The 22451-nt window shown below is 39.3% G+C and overlaps 4 protein-coding genes across 5 annotated transcripts; 2 read left to right on the top strand and 2 right to left on the bottom strand.

Moving 5' to 3' along the window:
* The first annotated feature begins 4459 nt into the window (after positions 1 to 4459).
* Positions 4460 to 6274, top strand: LOC106392800 (expansin-B3-like). The gene is made up of 4 exons (XM_022716972.2): positions 4460 to 4718; positions 4816 to 5116; positions 5354 to 5483; positions 5742 to 6274. The coding sequence occupies exons 1-4, from the start codon at positions 4556 to 4558 to the stop codon at positions 5943 to 5945; spliced, it is 798 nt and encodes a 265-aa protein (XP_022572693.1). The 5' UTR covers positions 4460 to 4555; the 3' UTR covers positions 5946 to 6274.
* Positions 6275 to 15542: 9268 nt separating this feature from the next.
* LOC111214318 lies at positions 15543 to 16165 on the top strand. Its single transcript, XM_022716971.2, has one exon. It carries the CDS (start codon positions 15650 to 15652, stop codon positions 15917 to 15919), a length of 270 nt encoding a protein of 89 aa, XP_022572692.1. The 5' UTR covers positions 15543 to 15649; the 3' UTR covers positions 15920 to 16165.
* Positions 16166 to 16513: 348 nt separating this feature from the next.
* Positions 16514 to 19786, bottom strand: LOC111214317 (external alternative NAD(P)H-ubiquinone oxidoreductase B1, mitochondrial). Its single transcript, XM_022716969.2, has 7 exons — positions 19477 to 19786; positions 18929 to 19184; positions 18407 to 18864; positions 17202 to 17790; positions 17013 to 17134; positions 16812 to 16931; positions 16514 to 16729 (listed from the first exon to the last, which is right to left on the bottom strand). Exons 1-7 carry the CDS (start codon positions 19554 to 19556, stop codon positions 16642 to 16644), a joined length of 1713 nt encoding a protein of 570 aa, XP_022572690.2. The 5' UTR covers positions 19557 to 19786; the 3' UTR covers positions 16514 to 16641.
* A 69-nt stretch (positions 19787 to 19855) lies between these two features.
* On the bottom strand, positions 19856 to 21635 carry LOC111198034. 2 transcript variants are annotated; one of them, XR_002663828.2, is made up of 3 exons: positions 21249 to 21630; positions 20199 to 20958; positions 19856 to 20109 (listed from the first exon to the last, which is right to left on the bottom strand). XR_002663828.2 is itself a non-coding variant. In XM_022716970.2 (2 exons), exons 1-2 carry the CDS (start codon positions 21595 to 21597, stop codon positions 20264 to 20266), a joined length of 1044 nt encoding a protein of 347 aa, XP_022572691.2. In that variant the 5' UTR covers positions 21598 to 21635; the 3' UTR covers positions 20164 to 20263. The 2 variants fall into 2 exon arrangements, 1 of the variants encoding a protein (XP_022572691.2); XM_022716970.2 differs by lacking the exon at positions 19856 to 20109 and having other exon boundaries at positions 20164 to 20958; positions 21249 to 21635.
* Positions 21636 to 22451: the final 816 nt, after the last annotated feature.

The raw sequence follows: 22451 nt of genomic DNA, 5'->3' as shown, positions 1-22451 counted from the left end.
TTTGTAAAATACGTAACATGAATCTCCCTCTTTGTAACGCTTACAGAGCATACTCGTCAGTTAATACTGAACTCGTTCGAAAATTATTAGGTATGAACCATGTTTTGGGGGATCCCCCATGTTTTGGTTTATTACTAACTTTTCCGTTATGTTGTTTGACAACTTTAAATTAAATTTTCATTATCCTTTTCGTGAACTAGGAGCTCTATGTCGATCAATAAGTATAACATGTTTTCACTGCAAGTAAACTTTAGAAATGGGAGGTAGAGATGAAATTAAGGAACAAAATATATATAGAGTACTTGTCGATGTTGATACTGCATAACGAGTTGTAGTCACCTCTTAAATTGATCACATTTTGAAACTACGTTTTATTGCCATTAAGTTTATAATTGATCTGTAAAGTTTCTTTTTTCTCTCGGGTTGTATAGGTTTTTTTTGGTTTCGGCGTCGCACCTCTACGGTGGTCGTCCGATTTGCTTCTGGGAAGTGGTGGTCTTCGCACCAGCTTCGCCGGCTTCTGTCTCCGGGAGGCGGTGGCTTCTTCAGTGCTGTTTATCTCCGGCTATTCCTAGGATCTATTTCGTTTCGTTCGATCTATGAATCAAAGGCTTATCTGTTCACTCTGCCTCTCGATCTGTCCTGTTGATGCATGTTGTATGTTAGAAATAGAAGATCGATTGTAGGCGTTTAATATCTTGATGATTCCATGGATCCGCCATGTTACTACTGCTCGTAGGGAGCATAGTTGGTTGTTTGGTTGATGGGTTTTATCCCGGATCTGATTTCGTCATCGTCGGAATTCCGTTGGGTTGATGTTCAGGTGCTGGAGGAAGAAGGGTGACTATTGATAGGACGCGTGTTCTCTGGAGGCCGTGAGGTTAAACACATAGAAGGATGAGGTGTTTTCCTTCTGTAATGGGTTTATGTTTGGACTTTGTTGTTGATCAGTTTAATGTAGTGCTTGGGCCTGCGTTATGGATTTTTTGTACTGTTTCTGTGTGTTTGGTTTCCGTTTGGGCTTTGTCCATTAATAATAAATGTATACAGGGAAAAAAAAATCGGAAGTCTGTATTTATTGCATAAATGGGAACTTGTGCAAAAGTCAAACCTCGACTTGTGCAAGTGTAAACGAGAAGAAGGCTGAGAGAGTTTGGTTGGCGGAAAGAAGAAGAATGATCGGTTCTAATATGAACTGTATAAATTCCATTTTGACCTCAAAAAAAAGAACTGTAAAAGATTCCAATGTCTTTAAAATCACCTAATCAATTATTCACTTATTTCACGTGAATCATGATCATACACATTTTGACTTTACCGCCATTCGATATTACACTCTTTCCACACATCCTATTATCGTCCACCTAACAATAATCTAAAACTACGATTACGGAACCTTTTTTTTTATCGCATCAAACGGCTACGGAATGTTGATAAAGTACACAATGCTAACTTTAATAAGTCTTCTGTAATATGTAATGATTTTTTATGCATGTAGTGAAATCTAGAAGTGGAAGTTTTGAGTACATACACCAAACAAATAAGTCTATATATATATATATATATTTTTTTTTTTTGGCTTTAACACTTTATATACCACCATGTCCTCTCTGTATAATCATCATATTTTAAACTAAACCAACCGTAATTGACGCTAGATATCTCCTTTACACATTTTTTCTCATAGCTTTGAGAAAGTACGTCACACTACTGTCGGGCCGTATAATACAAAGTAGAAAATGGGTCATGTCAGTTGGATAAAAAAAAAGGTTGGTCATGTTCTTTTGTTTATAAAAATAAAACAAACCGTGGATCCACTTTCTAAATAAGATTTGGGACTGAGCGAGTGACTGACCAACCATTGTTATTATCTATTGCCCTACCAACGCCTATAATAACAAAACATGAACCCAATATGTCATTAGTAAGCTAAAGGTAGTTGTTCGTTATAGCATACGAATTAGCGCAATAACCGTTACCTCAAACTCAAAATTATTAGTTTATATTTTCACAATGCAATGATTTAAGCGTTGTGCACACGAAATTGGCCATCAAGTTTCCCTTGTGTAATTTATAGTAGTATAAGATATCGATTCAGTCCTCCATTCAAGTACACCCAACCATTAATACATACACTAAATTTGTTATAAGTAGACTTTGGTCCCTCCACAATTTTGTTATATGGGAAAATCAGCCTATATCCCCCTTTTGAATTCAGAATGCTTTCGAATAGAAAAGATAAAAAGTTGATCAACATAGGGGCCGTTTGTTTCACCATTTGTCATTTCCATTCAAATGATTCATTTGTATAATCTATTCAAATGATCCATTCAGATTTTTGTGATTGTTTGTTTGTCCATCCACATAGCTCATCTAGATGAATCATCTAAATGGATCTTATGTTTGTTTCTTTATTTTCATTTCCATTCAAATGAGTTTAGCAAACAAATTACCAAAATACCCTTATGTTGATTTAATCATATGTTTAACATTAATTTTTACTATATTACATTTAATTATTTAATTTAATATATTTACATTAGAATTATTTCAAAATTAACGAGTTTTCTTTTTTGCGGTTTGAGCGGGAAAACAAGATTTTTCGGTTTTAGCGGAAAACAAGATTTTTCGGTTCTGGCGGAAAAACGAGATTTTTCGGTTTTGGCGGGGAAATACAAATTTTCGGTTTTGGCGAGAAAACAGGTTTTTGCGGTTTTGTCGGGAAACACGTTTTTGGTGAGAAAACACGTTTTTGCGGTTTTGGAGGGAACCACGTTTTTGCGATTTTGGCGAAAAAAACGCATTTTTGCGGTTTTGGCGGGAAAATGTGTTTTTTGCAGTTTTGGCGGGAAAACGCGTTTTTGCGGTTTTGGCAGGAAAACATGTTTTTGGCGGGAAAATGTATTTTTACGATTTTGGCGGGAAAACATGCTTTTGATGTTTTGGCGGAAAAATGCGGTTTTGCGGTTTTGGCGGGAAAACACAGTTTTAGCGGGAAAGCACATTTTTGCGGTTTTGGCGAGAAAACGCGTTCGGGAAAACACGTTTTTGCGATTTTGGCGGAAAACGTGTTTTTGCGATTTTGTCGGGAAAACACGTTTTTGGCGGGAACACATTTTTACGGTTTCGCGGGAAAACAAGATTTTTCGGTTTTGGCGGGAAAATACAAATTTTCGGTTTTGGCGAGAAAACACGTTTTTTGGTTTTGGCGGGAAAACATGTTTTTTTGGTTTTGGCGGAAAAGTATGTTTTTGCAATTTTGGCGGGAAAGTACGTTTTTGCAATTTTGGCGGGAAAACACGTTTTGCGACTTTGGCGGTAAAACATGTTTTTTTGTGTTTTGGCGGAAAAATGTATTTTGGGGTGTTGGCGTGAAAACATTTTTTTTTTGTGATTTGTGCATGAAAACATGTTTTTCAATTTTTGCGGGAAAACACGTTTTTGCAATTTTGACGGGAAAATATTTTTGTGCAATTTTAGCGGGAAAATGCGTTTTGGGGTTTTGGCGTAAAAAAATAGTTTTTAGCACGGGAAAAAGTGTTTGTAGTTTTGTCAGTTTTCGTTTGTGACAAAAATGATTTTATTTTTAGGTTTGTAATTTGTGAATTACATTAGGGGCATAATAGACTTTATACCATTTTGAATGAACCATCTCCATTCAAATGATCCAAATTGGTTCAGCTGAATGGACTTTAAAATTAAGCCTAAATTTCCAAAAGTCATCCGGATGATCCATTTGAATGAATTGCACTTTTAATGCCTAAACAAACAAAACTCTCATCTTCATCCAGATGATCCATCCAAATGGAGAAACAAACAGGCCCATACTCTCGTATAAATAGAACGGATACGTCGTCCGAAGAAGCTTTCACATACAACATACAATACTGCAAAAGTAAAAAGATTAATTTTAGCAAGTTAACTTTCAGTTGCTTTCTTGTTTTACCGGTTTAATCCTTTTAAATATCATCGAGTTTCACTTTGCATAAAAATATCGTATTTCAGATATCTCACAATCAACAGATTAGTAAACAGTGGTATATATTCAAAGTTGTAGTGAAATAAAAATTTGTATATATCTATCTAAAATGCCAATATATGTAGTTAAAAAAAAAAAAAAGATATAGGAAGAAACTGAAAAAGATAAGAAGAGATTGGGCAAAGGGCAAGTCAGTGTCTTAACGGATTCCTCATCTCCTCCACAGAATCTGCGGGAGATTTCAACGGTCGAATCTTAAAAATTTACTAAAACACCCTTGTCGGTCCCCTGACAATGACACGCTGGATCGTGCGAAATCGACGCCTGAACTGTCGGTAGGTCCATCTATAGTGGCATCTCACCGTAAATAAGAGCAACGGATAGGGACTAAACCGTCATAAACCCTAAACAAAAAGAGAAACTACAGAAAAGCAGTTTGGTTCCTTTTTTTCCCCTCTATATAACAAACAACAACACTGACATATCAATTGCTCATAACTCAGACACTCTCTCTCTCTCACTCACTGTCGCCAAAGTAGCCTCTTTCCGGCGACAGAGGTTAAATCTCCGGAAAAAATGCAGCTCCCTCCGGCCATCATCTTAGCCACACTCTGCATTGTCCTGCAGCTTCTGAATATCTCCTCGGCCTCGGTGATACCCAATCGCCACGTGTCTAACGCTCACTGGCTTCCCGCAGTTGCCACATGGTACGGAAGCGCCAATGGTGACGGAAGCGATGGTAATAACAACACATAACTAAACATAATGACTTCACAGTTCACACTCTAGCTAGTGAGTCTTTTCATTACATACCCAAATTGTGTCTTAATGCGCAGGAGGAGCGTGTGGGTACGGTACGTTGGTGGACGTGAAGCCGTTCCATGCGAGAGTTGGAGCTGTGAATCCTATTCTCTTCAAAAACGGTGAAGGCTGTGGAGCTTGTTACAAGGTTCGGTGCTTGGACAGGAGTATTTGTTCCCGGAGAGCCGTCACTGTCATCGTCACTGACGAGTGCCCCGGCTGCTCCAAAACCAACACTCACTTTGATCTCAGTGGTGCAGCCTTTGGTCGATTGGCTATCACCGGAGAGTCTGGTCCCCTCCGCAACCGTGGTCTCATCCCCGTCATTTACCGGAGGTACATATTTATTTTATCAGTATACTCTTTTCAGTAACTAACTCGTGACAGTGCACGATCGAATTAAATAATATAGGAATTATATTATATAGTTTTTTTGTAGTTAATGGTAAGAGGGTAAACAGAGTCTTAAAAACTACTATTAGATTTTATTGTAATTGGTCCCTCACGTTTTTGACCGTTGACCATCTCGTCTTTCTCACTGCTCAATTTTTATTTTGTTAATTTTCAAAAAAGGACGGCATGCAAATATAGACGGAAGAACATAGCGTTCCATGTGAACGAAGGATCAACTGATTTCTGGTTGTCTCTACTGGTCGAGTTCGAAGAAGGAGAAGGCGACATTGGCTCCATGCATATTCGCCAAGTACTCTTTTACCTCTTTAGACTACTTTATTTTTTTTTTCTTACCACAAAGTCACTAACTGAGTCACTTCCACTTCAAAGTCTACTTTTACTTTGTATAATACTAAATGAAAAAGTTGGAAACACTTAGTGGAGTGAGCACAATCATGGTTCTTTATTGACCAACTAAAAAGGCACACACACCACTGAAGTCTACTAAAGTAATAATAAAATAGACAAAAATGTAAAGATGGGTTTGTTTGTTTGTTTAATGGTGCAGGCAGGAGCGAGGGAATGGTTAGAGATGAAGCATGTATGGGGAGCCAACTGGTGCATTATCGGAGGGCCACTCAAAGGACCATTCTCCGTCAAGATCACCACTTTGTCCGCCGGTAGAACATTGTCGGCCACTGACGTCGTTCCCAGAAACTGGGTTCCTAAAGCAACTTACACTTCTCGCCTTAACTTCTCCCCCGTCCTCTGAAAGACTAATATATTCTTACTACTATTTATGTGATCTTTTTTTTTTTGGAAGAGAGAAATAGAGAGTGACTGCTGGCCGTAGGATGGCAATTGTAAGAAAGTCCATCTGAATCCAACGACTCTTGCGTTCTCTCCTCTTCCTCCTTGTGTTGTGGATTTGTGTGTGTGTGTGTGAGCCGGTGAGTGTGTAGGAGCCAATGTAGCCATCTCCAAAGGGGAGAGAGAGCTTGGAGTAGTATTTGGTGGTGTCATGTCTTCTTTTTCTTTTGTCATTTCCCACTTCTATTATGGGACATTACATAATATATCATATGAAAGTTTGTCTCTTTATCTTCCTATTGTGGGACTGGGACACTACACAATGTTTCATATGAAAATTGAAACACTACAGAAACAGAGTAGATCTCTTCTTATTTCCCGTATGAAAACCCAAGAAGAGTATACACAAATATTCTATATATTAGGTTTGTTCCAAGAACTACGTCTCTGAGATTGTCCTCAACTGCTTTTAAATTAGTTCAAAACTACCAATGTTCCATTTCAAAAACACATGTAGATGATCGTTAAAATAAAATATAGAAAAAGCTTAAGATATGTAACTGAATAAAGCACGAAGCCAACAAAATCTATAAGACAAACTAAATTAAATATTGGGGGAAATTAAACTATAGATTTACCGTGTGTTTTAATATTCGCATAGGCTCTTTATAAATTCAGTATTAAGTGGATTATAACCCGCGTTCGGGTCATAGGCTACTATTATCATTAAACCCAAAGTGGAAAGCTCACAAAGTGCTGACAATACTTGGGAAGCTCACTAGTTATAACCCGAAGAGGAAGCTCACAACGTGTGACAAAACGTCTGCCTCTTGCGGTTGCGGAAGCTCACAAGGTGATTTAGACCTCGAAAATGATTGAGATTGAGAAAGACCCCGTTGTAGGCGGTTGAGACGTCAGACTTGGAAATGATTGCGCTTACAAATAAGTGGTCTCCAGCTGCTTGGTCACACTCCTTGGCAGGTTCTTGTTGGAGCATTAGTGTGTATTGTGATTACTTGCTTTAGTTGCCAAGGCAATATGGGCTCAGCCTAATATCTCATTTACAATAGAAAAAATATAGCTCTGATGGGCCTGTTCCTCTTCCGCCGTGTATTGTGAATTTGTGTGCTTCTGTTTGTGATGAGTTTGCGAGTGTACGAAGGAGTCACTGTTAGGCATCTCCAAAAAGGGGAGATTGTAGATTTCATACTCGGTCAATGATGTAATAATGTTAATAAAAAATGTAAAGGAGTAGAGATTTCGGTCAATTACAAGAACTAACGATGTTCGTCTAAACAGTTCGTGTTATTCTATTTTTGGTCTGAGGTCGTCTGGGCCGAGCTCGTCCAGTGGTCGACGTCCAAAACTTTATCGGTAGTTGAACAGGCGGTGCTCTCATTTTCTGTATTTTTCTGTACGTTTCTGACTGTCCTATCAATGAGTGACGTTCTCTATATATAATACGTTTTGTCTTCTAACCGAGTCACCATTGTTGTTTAACGGGCCGAACCTGATTTTGGACTTATCTCTTAACAGGCCTGTACTAAACCCATCTCCAACAAAGATTCCGCTAGAAGTAGTATTTGGTGGTTTCATGGCTTTTCTTTTTCTTTCTAACACTTGCCACTTTCTCCTATTATGGGACACTGGAGTAATATTTGGTGGCTTCATGTCTTCTTCTTTTTCTATCGAACTTATTGCAAATACATTCGCAAGAATAGTTTTGAAATACCTTTATCTTTTTTTTTGTCATCTATTAGATTAAAATTCGATTTGCATCAGTTCTTACACAAAGCCGGCAAAGGTATGACACCTTTCCGGAGCCAAGAGCCGGCGTGGTACAAGAAACCACCCGGAGCCAAAGAAAAAACTAAACTCGACTACACAGTTTAAAGAAAACAGGGAAATAAAGAAGCCTACCAATAAACTGGATAACAAGCATAAATTTCAGGAAAGACGAAGCTGAAAGAACCGGAAGCAGGATTGATCGAGAAAGCGAAATAAGCCTGAATTATTGGGGTTGAACGAAGATCTCCTTAAACCGTTCCTCTAGGAACCACGAGCAATCATACACTTACCACCTCTTCTACACAAGAAGCCAGGAGAACACAACTCATCAACCCGAGCAGCCAACGAAGGACACGAACACGATTGGCGATTGACCACTCTAAGACTATCGCAATTGAGCAAAAGCTCCAAAGCTCCTTACTAAGAATACCGGAAAACCCGTAGGCTTCATAGCAAGGGACAGCACAGCTTCGCAGTTCCAACGCTTCACCAAATGAAATCATAAATAAACCACCGAGGTTGAGCGAGGAGACCTTACCAGTGACCACACGAAGCAGAAACCAGACGCCACAAAAAGGGGAAGACAACCTAAAGACCACATCAGATAGACTCCAAAAGATGGCCCGAGACACTTCTCCTTCCAAACAAATCGCTCAACCCAACAAACTCCAGAATACCATAAACCTCTGAACACCCCTTCACTTCGGCAAACCAACCTTGGATCTGAGATTGAGAGGCAGGCTCGATAAACCACCAAAGAATTGCCTGAAAGTCGCCTGACCAGTTTCGATGGAAGAATTACACACCCACATCAGAGCCGGTATAACCTGCACCGCGCACCAGAAAACAGAACGAAACCGAAGAAGCAATCCAAACAAGACGAACTAGTGAAGAGGAAACCCGACTCTCTCTAAGAATACCAATACGGCATAGCCTCTGATCAAACTAATAGACCGACAAAACAACTCTAGAAATATAAACTAAAACATAAACAGCAGCTAAACATCATAGGAAAGGCCAGAAACGAGAGAATCCCAAGAATGTACCAAATCCCCAAGCTTCACAGTTGCCGGAGCCTGACTGGCTCGCTCCCAACCACCAACGAGAAGCCAACGAACCCAATACCCCCTTGATTCTCCATCTGAGAAAAGGCAAGCAAGAGCCCTCCTAAGAGTTCCTTGGAGACTTACCATAAACCCAGATCTGAACCAATTCATTAACGACATCGAGATACTGCAATTAACACCGTAGAAACAATAGAAAAGACGAGAAGAGGCCGCTCCCGGCGGCGGTGAGAACCACCGACCGCCGGAGCAGAGCACAATCAGACGGCGGCTTTTACTTTCGGTAGGGTTTTGTTTTCTCTCTCCCAGTCGTACTGTTGTAAGTTCCTTGCACCTTTGTTTGTCAAAATGTCAATATCTAAATAAATATATGTTTATAATCTTTATCATGACTTTCTTTTTACTAATCTTTGTGAACTTTGTTTTGTCTTTCTGAAATAATGACCAAGACTTAATTTCTGTTTGATTGGTAAATTTGAATTCGTAATATAATTATTATTTTCATGCATCAGTGGCTATCAGATCTGTTGTTATAGATGTGTACTCTCTCTTTAGCTTTAAGTTGTTTCAAGTTTGGGAATAGCTTAGAACCGAGCTAGAAACCTAAAAATATCGTTTTAACCTTTTTTGCGGGTTCTTAGGCTCAGATTTGCTTGCAAGCAGACTAGATACAAGTCAATTGTATGTATCAAATTTTCATTATCAATAATGATATTTACATCTTTAGAAAAAAGAATAATTCAGTTGCTCAACAATTATGTCGTCGATCTAGAAGTAAATGACACAATAATATTGGCGTAAGATCATGCAGTGCCAAGGAGTAGATGCTTGCAATCATCAGGAAGGAAAGAGATGAAAAGTGGCCAAAGTTCTTGCATGCATTCTAGAGCATGGTCTTTTAAATTTTATAAAAATTCCCATGTCTATCTATATGTTTATGTTCCTTATCATGACAACCCTGACCAACACAAGTTTTCATTAGCCTTGTTTTTTTTTTCCTTACAGTCTTCATTAGCCTTGTTGGACTCTTATGTTCTTTCTTTTTTTTTCTCATAGAAATTTTTTTGTTCTTACGTTTCAGCTATCATCTGGTATTATCACGCATCTTCTTTTCTACCTAATTTTCCTCCTCCTCTTGAAGGTGTACGGCGTTTTGACTTTACCAATTAGAGCCAAAAAAAAAGACATACAGTTGATGTCTGTAACATGCTAATAAAAATCATGGACTCATGGTGGTTATAGTATTCATCTTGTTCATATTTGAAATATATGCGTTAATAGCACAAGATTTTACGTTATATACTCTTCAGCAATACATTGCAGGGTCTGAGTTTTTGCTCATGGAACTATATTTTAGCACAAGATTTTAAGTTATATACTCTTCAGCAATACATGCAGGGTCTGAGCTTTTGCTCATGGAACTATATTTTTGAGATTACAATCGACAATTACACAGACCCAAAGAAAAGAAGTGCAACTGGTTATAGAATATAGACTTATAGTCAAAGGCAATAATAAAGTAGTTGAAGTAGAAGAAGCAGATATGGCTTATCTACCCATAAGATGAGAGAATAAATCTATGTCCTCACAAAGCCAACTCCTATTAACCATGAGATTTAATAATGCACAAACGAAGATTAAATAGCAATCAAAAACTCACTAGAACAAAGGGACAAGACAAGAAGCATTTGATGGGCGGTAATACCACGTGATGGAAGCACGTGACGTCCAATGACCAGCTTACACGCCATCAAACCCCTCGGCGACCTCGATTCTAGACTCTAGGTTCTAGGCATTAGGCAGCTTCCCAATAATGTATCCAAATATCATTTAGTTTTGTTTTGGGCCTCTTATCGTTTCACATAGTATAAAAAATAGAGCAATTTGCACGATAAATATACAAAGAGTAGGAAATTTGCAAGAATAGAAAAAAGTGGTGGAGTCCAGCACCAGTGGGTATGAAAATACACTGATAACCCTATCACTTGTATCTTTCTCTTTTTTAAAGAAACAAAATTAAATTATTTCTTTCTGATAAAGGGACATCGGCAAAAGCATACATTTATATACATTATGATACCAGGAGAAATCAAAGAAACATCAAAACCGTAGACAAGTAGATTCAACAAAAAAGAACAGGCATAAGCACATCAAGATTTAAAGAGAGAAGACTAGAGCGAGGGAAAGAAGACAAAAGAGCTATTGCCCCAACTTCGACAAACGTGAATGCTTCGACGAACGCGACTGGGTATCGCAGCTTCTCGGCAGCCGGTGTGTTTGAAACAGGACATCGATCTATCCATGATTAGTCTTCACCAAAAGAGTTATCCCCAGAGTTGCTCCGTGCCCCGACCACCGGAATCTACAAGAGAGCCGATTCTCAAACTTCCTCTGTAAAGTTCAGCTGCTCATCGCCGTCACACGCATCTTACATCGCCGCACACAAACTCTAAAATCTACAGGCCAAGAAGAGCTTCACGTCTAAGAGGGAGCTGTCCCGGAGAACCGACATCCCTAACACAAGCTCGTCCACACCAAAAGCTTCACAAGGACGGCTCAACAAGAAGACCGTACTCCCCATGAAAATCGTTCATGGCGCAAAGATAATATAATAATTAGCCAGCTAACATGAATTATTAATGTTTACGTATTTGTTAGTTTAGTCGGCTACCAAATGTTTTTTTGTATTTGAGTCAAATCTTTTCGCGCAGTATATTTGTTAGTTTAGCCAGCTAATATATATATGTTTCTAGCTATTAAGTTAATTTAGCCGGTTAACAAATATATGTTTTTGTATTTATTTTCTTTTATTTTATTTTGACTTATTTTAGCCGGCTAATATGTATATGTTTCTAGCTATTAAGTTCTTTTAGCCGGTTAACAAATATATGTTTTTGTATTTATTTTCCTTGATTTTATTTTGACTTATTTTAGCCGGCTAATAAATATCAAATCATATAGTTGATATGTAAATTAACACGGTTAAATGTGGTTTTTTATATTTTCATAAATTAGCATGATTATATTGTGATTTATCCGGATACTTTACATATTGACTAATGTTTTGAGTTAAAATTACCTGCTATTGGATCTGTTGATGGTTATGTCAATTCGTAAATGGATAATATTTAAAATATAGTTATGTATGATTGAGCTAAGAATGGCTATGTTCCAATTTGTTCGTTTAACTCTTAATAAAACAAAAAGATGGTAACCGGATGATAAAAGTGTGAGTCCATTAAAAAAATTTGTTTTCTATTATATTTATCCGGCTAACACTGTTTCTGATAATAAAAGGTTCTCTCAAAATTTACCATGTATGTACAACAAAATCATGGTCGTCATTAACACTCCTCATTAAGTAAAGCTTCAATCGAAATTTGACGATAACAATTAAAACTGAAAACAACAAAAAACTTTCGAATTTAAAACATGACATACTACTAGTCAAAAGGTATTTAATTCCAGCTCTCAGCAAGAAGAGCGATCTGGTGAAGACTCATCCTTTTGAGATTTGAATATCTCTGACCATTCAGGTAACCAGTGGTGATAAGGAGAAACACAATCGGAGGCGGAGACACGAGCTCGTGAGTATGGAACCTCTCGTGAGATATTCTCAGAGAACTTCGACGGGACGACCCAACTGAGAAATGGGCAAACACCCGTTGATGGAAACAAAGGGGATTTAGATGAATAGGTCATGGAAGATGAAGGGAGGAGGAGAGAGAGAGAGAGAGAGAGAGAGAGAGAGAGAGAGAGAGAGAGAGAGAGAGAGAGAGAGAGAGAGAGAGAGAGAGAGGGGTGGAGCTGTTCATCATCTCTCTTTTTCGATGTAAACAATGTAAATGCGAAAGAAGAGAGACGAACAATTTTTTTATTTCAGAAACAAAGCATATATCGATTATAGTGTTTTTTATTGAAAAAAACATTTTCACTGTGATATATCAATATAGGGGTAAAAGTGTCATTAAAAAAGAACACATCATCTAAAAAGGTCAATTTCCATCCCTGCAAATTACGAGGTTATGTTTGTATATGAGTGCCAATTTCTCTAAAAAATATAAAAAACAAAACATACAAGAGACAAATCTTGAAATTAAGTTAAAACAGGGTCACTTATCGCCAAGATACAATAAAGGTGGGGCTCAAGAGGGGTGACTCATCTTGAGGATATATAGGACCCTCAAAGGCCGCCACTTGTTTCCTCCTATACCTCCTTTACTCACCACTTACATTTCTCTAAACAATTGAGAAGTCTTCTTAGCTTAAAAGTTTAATTAAAATTCTCATAATATTTTATTGAGATTTAGAATCTAAGAAATATATAATTTATTATCAGTTATAAAAAATTAATAAAGAATGCAAAAACTACCGATTTTTTTTTTGTCATCTGTTGGATTAATATTAAAATAACCGTGCCTTACACAAAACCAACAAAAGTACAAAGTCTTTCCGAAGACATCAGCCGACAAGATAAAACAACACTTCTCGGAACCAAAGATAGAAACAACAACAAAGAACATAACTTAAGCTACAACAAAGAAGGGACAGAACACTACCAGAGAAGAGATCACCACCTTGCACTCAAGGACGGGCATACCTAACAAGCACACATTCATAAATAACACCAGGAGAAAAGATCATCGAGATAGATTTGACGCACACGAACATCACCAACACATAAACCGAATCAAGAGAGGTTAAAATCCTTCGCTGCACACACCCTTCAATCCCAACTAAGACTTGTTATTGGACCTTGATTGTGCTCTCCACGCGCCTCATACGCCCAACACCCCACAGCAAAGCCTACAAAAGCTTCCTGAACACGTCTTATTCATACAGCCGGTAGCTGGATAAAAACCACTCCAAATCCAGAACAATCACGAACAAATCTCGGTGGCAATCGACCAAGAAAGGAGCAATCGCTCCTAAAAACTTCTATCTCCCTCTGATTCTCCTCAAAACTAAAATAGAGCTCGAAAAAGCTTTTAACCTTCAAGAATCAACAACCACAAGAATTGATTTCCAAGAACAGAGACAGTACACCAAGACCAATTTCTCCAAGCATTCCAAACCCGACCAAGTTTCATCAATAGAACAAACGGAAAGAACCCGTCTTGGACGTACAACAAGAGCAAGGACTAAAACACTAACATAAACTCGACATCAAAGGAGGTGACAAAAATAGGAGAAGCCCGATCCCGAGCTTGACCACTAACCTTCACCGGCTCCGGCACCGGTTTGACTGAAGCACGACCATCGCACAGAAGTGGCCAAACCCCACACCATCGACTCTCCAACCGAGCTTAGGTGACCAAGAGCCGAGACCAGAGTACCCTTGGTCCTTCCATAGACTCAGACACCACAACCAAAATAATGTCGAAAAACCGAAAAGAAAAACGCAACTACAAAGAGAGACGACACAGGACCGTTCCCGGCAACGGTGAGAAGCACCAATCGCCGGAGCAGCAGCTAAGCAAGCCCAAGCTTCCTCTTTTCTAGGGTTTGATGGTAGGGAGAAGCAAAGAAAGAGGAGAGTAATTCTTAAACCATCAAATAATTTACAAAAACTACCATATATGTCTAAATTTTGATGTATATATTAAGTTTAGCAACAAAAAAAAATCAATGTAAATGACACGTTCCTAAAATCTCTCTCACCCCTGTTCTCAAATCAATATCTTTCACAGGGGCTGAGATCAAGTTTTTTTGTGTTCGATCTTCGGATCGAATTTTTGTTTTGCTATGGCGATAACTTTTTCGCATAGGCGATAACTTTTTCGCATAGGCGATTTTGATGTGTAAGGTTCACCCAAATCAGACATGTTTATCAATTCCATCTTTCTCTGATACGGGTTGAACATATATAATCTCCATCTTTCACTGTTCTTCATAATAAATTCCGTTGACTTTTGATCGGATACCCTGTTCACCGAATCAACTTTACTTCTTTTTAATAAGAATCAGTCTTTACCGATCTCAGTCTTGCCATTTTGGCATATGGTAAAGCATCTTTGCTAAAGGAAGGGGAGTTTGACGGATTTATTAGGTCTTTTTGAAATAGATTCAGCAGAGTCGGCGTTAGAAACGGTCCGACAAAGAATCATATTTCAGTCTGATCTAAGTTTCCTCTGGTTTAACATCGGTGACTCGTGGTCCCTCTGATTATTTGGTCTCGGCTTGAGTGAAAGGTGCCTTGGAGTACAAAATATTGGTGATTCGAGAAGTTGCGGTGGTTGTAGGTGAAGAACGTCGCCAGAATTTTCTCTACAGCAGCGATGGAGTCAAAGGCGGTGGAGAGAAGGATGGTGGGCTCAGAATACGTGTCACACATGCGCACCAGGAGATTGCCACCTCGCAGTTACTCATCAACCAACACTCGTGTTTATGAATGTTTAGTATTATATTATGTTTGTTAATGTGTTGGGCCTTAAGCCATTTCTGTACTCCTTTCAGCCCATGAGGCTTTAATGAAATCAGTTGATAAAAAAAAAAAAAAAATTTACAAAAACTACCGATTAGAAAAGTATAAATGTAATAATAAATAAATATTAAAATGGTTTGTCAACATCTCTAATTGCTTTCCAAGACCTGGATCCCACTGACAATTGCACATTTGCACGGTATCGCTTATTTTAGATCTTTCGAATTTACCATTTAACCCTCAAAGCCAATCTTCCTTTGGCTATAAGTACGCACCCTCACCTCTCCTTCATCTTCCGACAAAACCTTCTAATCTCCCTTCAGTTAACACAGAGCTTCTCAAAAATCCTTTACAGTTTCCAAAGATCTAAAGAAAGAAGTTTACTGAATCATGAATTATCTTAACAAGGTCTGGATGGCAGCATCTTTCGTAGCTGTTCAAGGAAACCCAGATCACGGCGTCAAGCTGAAAACCAGCCTCAGCTCCGCCCACCGGCTTCAACGCCGTCTTTCCTCCGATCTCCTCCCTCTCTCCGCCGCAGATGTTCCCGTAGACGATGTTCCTTCAGAAGAAAGACGACATCCTTCTTCTTCTTCTTCTTCCACTCCGGATGAATCTCTCCGTCAGGTCATGTACCTCAGCTGCTGGAGCCAAGGCTAATTCTAACTCCATACATTCATCACCCCAGATGATGATGATGATGCATGGTGACTTTCTCATGGAGCCGCTTGACTCGGTCAAAACGAGTTGGATTGTCTGATGATAAACTGTATAATACTTCAGTGTATATTTGTATTATAGTCATCTATGTGAATATTAGACATGTTCAAGAAGATCTAGAGCAAAAGTTCGTTTATGAGAACTCTGTCTTTTGTTTCAAGTATCAAAACATCGTCTCTCTTCCAAGTTCTCATCAAAACATTATCAAATCTTGATTGTGATTGCCACTAATTCAACATTATCTACAGTGGAAGTAATTTCTTCTTTTAAACAATTCCAAAAGATTCCAAAACCATCATTATCCAATGGGACCAGACAAGTCAGTCACTCCATAATGTTATTATTTTTTAATGGTTGTCATAATTGAATCTGGTCGCCATTAAAAAGATTTATTCATTTTTAATTAAAGAAAGGCTAAATATCGTATTTTCAGATTAAACAGAGATTAATCGTAGGCACAAATTTCGTGAGGCGCAAAGAGGCCCGAATAATTTACCCATGGTCTATACAGGGCCGGGGCCCAAGTATATCAGCTTCACGAATAAAAGGTCTGGCTTCATCACTAATCAGTAATCACAAAGAGTCCACAGCTTTGTACACCAAAGAGAGAAACACAAAATCTTGGTCAGACAATCTCACAAACACATTACAAGATTTGGCTCTCAGATACGGCTTGAATCCCTCCCAAAGATGTACCTCCTTGTCCAGTCCGACACCACCAGAGCCCTTGTTCGCCAGCTAACTTGCTTGCTGCATTCACCACATCATTAGTGTTGTTCATTCACCCTTTAGATTCTATTAGTAATAGAGCTTATCAGCATCTTTTATTTACCTGGCATAAACAGAATACCAGAGCCACTGGGTGCTTCTTCCAGCTGAAACCCAGTCTCCTGGTAGTTCAGCAGCTGCTTGGTCCCCTCCCAATGGAGCAAACTGTCCAAAGTGCTTGTACCTGTCATAACCACAAAACGAAGGTTTCTGTTTCATCTCTGTATTTTAAAGAGTTATATGAGGATGCAAGCGTTTGACATACTGAAAGGGACGAAACTGGTGATGCCCTCCAGTTCTGAAACGCTTAGGACCTTCAGGATGCTCTTTACAATGCTCCATCTTATTAAAACATTTTGCAAGATAAGAACCTTGCTGAGCAGCAACCTAATAAACAAGACGACCGTTAAGCATGAGTTCTTCAACAAAACCTTCGGACAGCCACAAAGTGTACCTGAGCAGTTGCAGGCAGGCTCTTCATCTGAGAGTCAACCCCAGAGAGAGCCGATTCAAACGCCTTGATGTCTACCTCTTTCTTTGGGTTACCTTCTGAATCAGTCAGAAGATCTTTGATACTCCTCACATGCTTGCTTTTCAGGTAGAGCTCAACCTGAGGGTACCTCACATTGATATCCTCAACCACGTCTTGCAATTCTTCTTCCGTCAATGTCCCTGAGTTGTCCACGTCAGCTGCTTTGAATATATTCGCAATATCCCCCATGATTTTGCGTTGAGCTATGGAAGCACAGTCTCCAACTGCATACACATTCTCACATCCTTTCACCTGTAGCCACTCGTTGGTCGCCAAGACTCGTCTCCCTCCTTGGCCAACTTGCTCCATGAGGTCACTGATCACTGGACGAGTCCCAACACCAGTGGACCACAGTATCAACCCATGAGGAAGGCTTACGACTTCTCCACTTGATTTGATCTTCACAGAGATGTCTTTATCAGACACTGACATCACACGCATTCCCATCAGAACATCAATACCATCTCGCAAGAACTTCTGTTCAGCAAATGAACTGATACGTTCATCAAACCTGTGACAACAACAATCACTTGTCAAACTCCACAACCAAGACAAAGCTACTAGGCCTTGGCACATTTATCCGGAACTGAAAAACCGAACGAACCGAAAAACGAGGTTCGGTACGAGTTTGGATCCTATCAATTACCCGAACTCAGGATCATGTATTTCTAGAACCTAAAGAACTAAAACTGAACTAAGAACCGAATAGATAGCTGAATTGATATATGTATAAATCTTAGCTATATTTAGTTTTAAGATAATTAAATAATTTAAAAATATTATTTTAACCAAAATCCACAATTACCAGAATATATTTTATCTGAAATATTTTTAAAATTATCCGAATGATCAAGTTATTATCAAAAAACCCCAAAAAATCTGATATTTAATCCAAAAAAATCCTGAGATTGCTGATTTTTTAACCCAAATTAACCAAAAAATTGGAACCAAACCGGAACAAATTACCTCGGATATCAGCCGGTTTCCAGCTTTGCTATCCGAACCGAACCGAAAACCAAAATAACTAAATTAATTTTCCTAAATACCCAAACAGATCGTAAACCTCTAAACCGAACCTAGAACTAAATGCACATGGCTAGAAGCTACCATAGAGTCTTTTGACTTACGAATTCAAGATATGATCTCCAGATTGAATGAGTGTTATCTTCACAAGCTCCTTGACCGAAGGGTATATCTTGGTGATATCCTCTTCGATAAAATCATGCAACTCAGCTGCAAACTCCACACCAGTAGGACCACCTCCAACTATAACAAAATGAAGCTTTGTCCTTCTCTGCTCCTCAGTGAGACCAGGAAGAACCGCCTTTTCAAAGCAATCAATCACTCCTCTCCTTATCCTCTGCGCGTCCTCTACTTCCTTGAGGAAATGACAGTTCTCAAGAACACCAGGAGTGCCAAACGTGTTGACCTGCGCTCCCACCGCTATGATCAAGTAGTCGTACTCGAGTGAAAACTCTTGGCTTGCTTCAGGGTCATCCTTGAAAACTGGTTGGCAGAGAACCTTGTTGTTTGCAGGATCGATCTTGACACAGTCTGCTTCCCATAATTCAATCTCTCCATTTTTCTGGCGATAACAAAAGTCTGTAAGCTTAGCAGATGATGATGAGAGACCAAAGATCAGAAGATACCTTCTTGGTAATGTTGCGGACAGACTCAACAATGCTTCTGGCTTCAACAGTACCACAAGTGACGCTAGGTAACAATGGAGTGAAGGCAAAGTAGTTCTGAGGAGAAACAACCTGAACGTCGTAGGAAGAGATGTCAAGATCTTTAAGAAAGCTTATACCAGCCCAGCCTGTGCCAAGTACCACTACTTTCTTCTTCTTCTGCTTCTGCTCTTCCTCCTTTTTGTTAGAATCTGAGTAGGCCACTAAACTCCCACCACTGCAAATGTCAAATGTGTAAAGAATACAACACATTCTCATTCTCAATGTGCAAATCCAAAAAGGTGGTGCCTAGGACACAAACAAGATTGTGAAACACATGTCTAGTTTTGAGACCAAGTCAATAAAAAGGAATTAGATTTTACAGAACAAGAACGTTGTCCTAAGTCAAACACTAAAGGTTATTATAAGGAAAAGATTGGAGATAAAGGCGTTACAAGAAGATCTGAGAAAACGCAACTATATAGTATAAAAAGGTTCTGACTTCTGGAAACAAGTGAAAAAGGTGAAACCTGAGAGTGCCGAGTAGGAGGAGCTTAGAGGCAAGTGGAGCAGATCGAGAGGCTCTTCCGAGAGAGGAAAGAATTGTCATTTTTGGTTTTAAACGCCTGAAGAGAGAAAGAGGAGGTTGATTGACGATGATTCTTGGAGGACAAAGTCCAGGAGACTACTTGTTGGGGAATATCTCTGACCAAGTTTCAAGTATTTTTTTGTGGATAAGAAAATTTAAGCAACTCAATTATTAACTGTGCTGATTAAATATTCCGAAAGCTAAGCACGTGCCATTTCGAAATGTTCAGTATGAACTTAGCTTGCTCTTGTGTGGCAAAAACAATATTTGGTACAAGGCTAGGTTTATATGGGATAAGGCATTATTTTGAACCAGCCTTAGAAGAGGAGTCCATTTTTATTATTTATGGATTCCAAATGTTACAAATGATTGTTGATAAATCTTTACCGAACCCAGAGATCTTGACCCCAGAGAAACTTCAAAGCGGTAGATAAGAAAACAAGTGGAGTTTAGGTGATACTTTTAGAGGCTAAACTATATGATAAACATAGTGTGCCTCCACGTATAAACACCGCCACTAATTCAATCTATCCGTGCCTCTATGACTAGTACTCCTTGCGCCCTAATAGTTTAGCTGTAAGTCGAAATGGCCGAAGAAACTTTGTTTAATACTAATGAGCCGTAAGTATAAATCAACGCGAAAAAAAAAGAAACATTACTAACCAGTGGGTAGAGGTTATAAAGTACAACACAAACTAGTTTTGTTTGGTCTTTAAGTGGCAGAGAATTTAAACAATCATCCAAGTCAAGTGCCTGTAACCAGCCCATTTAGCAGCAAGCCTTACCCCAATAGCCAAAGCTGCAGCCAACAACGGCACAGGTGGTGCCTTCCTCACGATCTGTCCCTCCTCTTCTTCAGATGAGCTCTTCTTAGTTGAATTATGATACATGGCTAGAGCCAAATACCCTGCGATAGCCACCACTCTCACCCACGGCTCCCCTACACCCGCCAGAACAGCCGCAGAAGGTAACGCCGAGGTCACATCGTCCCTCTTCTTTACCAACCGCGAATACCCATACATACCCACCAAGACGGTCCAGAAGAACGGCTCCGAGATGTACCCCTGCACAGCTGCATACCCCACTAGACCCGCAAGAGTTACCACATACGGCTGCTTGCTGATCGAGTTTGGCGCAACAGCTTCTCCTATCGCAAGCACGGATGATGCGAGAAGGATCACAGTGGTTAACTCTCTCACCGGCGTGTAAGCCACGATCCCCGAGTAGAAGGCCCGGACGCTGTAGATTGCTGTTTCCACGAGGGCGATGAGAGATGTGATGGGATCTCCTATAAAGTGGAAGACGAGTGCCAACGCGAACTTCGAAAGGTCTCCGAGAAACCTAACGATGGCGAAAACAGCATTTCTCCAGTTTGATAGCTCAAACAAGACAGCTCTCCACGCATAAACAAGAAACGCTAACGCTGCAGACACAACATCAAAACGTTAACCTCATCTGTCCGAATATTGTATTAGACAATGTTCAAGAAACGCGCTTTATAGAGGATTATTGATTAGTCGGACTCATAGACCAAACTGATTTTTTAAAAAGTTGCTCAAAAAATAGTTTTTGCCGTCTAAACCAATTTTGTAGAACACTGTTCCACTAGTCTAGCTACCAAACAAGGTCTATGCACAACTCAAACAATTTAAAATCACTACATTACTACTAGTTCAGATTACAAATTCAAGGGAACTCAAAACGGTGACGTACCGATAAACCAGGGCCATCTAACAGGAGTGTCGGGTGCTTCTTTGGTCAAGTGTCTGAATCTATCAGGCATAGTGCTCTCTCGTCTCGCGAATCGCTCCGCCTCATCCTCTGTCTCACCCTTTATTGTATCCTCTTTCTCGCATCTTACCCTAAGTTTTGCATTCGGAAACTTCCCCGGAACCGATAAACCGCGGAGGCGCACGCCGGCGTTCAGAAACTGCGGTGAAGAAAGTGTGAGCTTGTTACTGACATTAAGATGAGGATGAACACGGGAACTGATAGCAGGGATGCGAGAATTGCGGCAGAAGGAAGATGAAGAGAGAGCGTAGGACGTCATCGTCATCGTCATCGTCTCGTCCTGGAGCTTTTCTAAAGAAGAGACGAATAGCCTTAAGCAAGAGTTAACAACACTGGGCCGTTAAAACATATTGGGCTTTAGCTTTACGGCCCAATACATGATTTCTTTAGTTTTGTTTTTTTTTTTGTTGGTCAATAATAAATTGTATAGTTTATATTAAAACTTGAAAGGTTTAAACATTAGGAAGATGGATGTTTTGTTATCATAATAGTACATGATGAATTGTTAGTCATCTGGAGATCCCCCATGAAGCCTGAAAATTGTAATAAGAACATGCATGTCATCTGTATATTTTCTTACGTAAGAGAGGAACATGTTATGTAATCGAGTAAGATTGATTCATATGATTGTAGACGCATTCGAAGGTACATTTGGTTGAATATAGTTACTGCATCATCCTACTTTATTCGCTCGCCCTTTCATATAGGATGACTCTATTGAAAGAGGTTTATAAAGACGACTACACCATGAGGACTCTATTCTCATTACCTCACTTGGGTCTTTGTGTTCAAGTTAAAAACAAAACCTTTGATTAGTATGATAAAAGTATGCATGATGCATCGTCTTGGTGATACCATTTCAACAGTGTTCTAATACGAGCTCAGGGCTTTTTGGGTAATAAGAAGAAATACAATCTCTTTCCCCTTGTCCCATCTCCTATATTACAAGACCGTGGTAGGATTGCCATTGACATCTCAAAGCTGTCAACAGCTAACGAAATAAAGAAATACTTTAATCAAAAAGTTTTTTTTTTCTCCTTCGCCAGTAGCCCATACAAAATGAAAGACATGCACTAACTAAAGCATGCTCGTCTGCATGTTCTTCTAGGAAATCCACTTTTTTTT

Source organism: Brassica napus, chromosome A3 (genome assembly GCF_020379485.1).
Source record: "Brassica napus cultivar Da-Ae chromosome A3, Da-Ae, whole genome shotgun sequence".
Classification (NCBI taxonomy): domain Eukaryota; kingdom Viridiplantae; phylum Streptophyta; class Magnoliopsida; order Brassicales; family Brassicaceae; genus Brassica; species Brassica napus.
Note: the sequence above shows the minus strand (reverse complement) of the source record. Positions and strands in the feature narration are given on the sequence as shown.

Coding starts and splice junctions, on each gene's coding strand:
- LOC106392800 (XM_022716972.2), top strand. CDS start 4,556: ATGCAGCTCCCTCCGGCCATCATCTTAGCCACACTCTGCATTGTCCTG. Junction 5,117..5,353: donor ATCCCCGTCATTTACCGGAG/GTACATATTTAT, acceptor TTTTCAAAAAAG/GACGGCATGCAAATATAGAC. Junction 5,484..5,741: donor GCTCCATGCATATTCGCCAA/GTACTCTTTTAC, acceptor TTAATGGTGCAG/GCAGGAGCGAGGGAATGGTT.
- LOC111214318 (XM_022716971.2), top strand. CDS start 15,650: ATGAATTATCTTAACAAGGTCTGGATGGCAGCATCTTTCGTAGCTGTT.
- LOC111214317 (XM_022716969.2), bottom strand. CDS start 19,556: ATGACAATTCTTTCCTCTCTCGGAAGAGCCTCTCGATCTGCTCCACTT. Junction 17,791..18,406: donor GGAGATCATATCTTGAATTC/GTAAGTCAAAAG, acceptor TTGTTGTCACAG/GTTTGATGAACGTATCAGTT. Junction 16,730..16,811: donor TGGTATTCTGTTTATGCCAG/GTAAATAAAAGA, acceptor TGGTGAATGCAG/CAAGCAAGTTAGCTGGCGAA.
- LOC111198034 (XM_022716970.2), bottom strand. CDS start 21,597: ATGACGATGACGATGACGTCCTACGCTCTCTCTTCATCTTCCTTCTGC. Junction 20,959..21,248: donor TAGATGGCCCTGGTTTATCG/GTACGTCACCGT, acceptor TTGTGTCTGCAG/CGTTAGCGTTTCTTGTTTAT.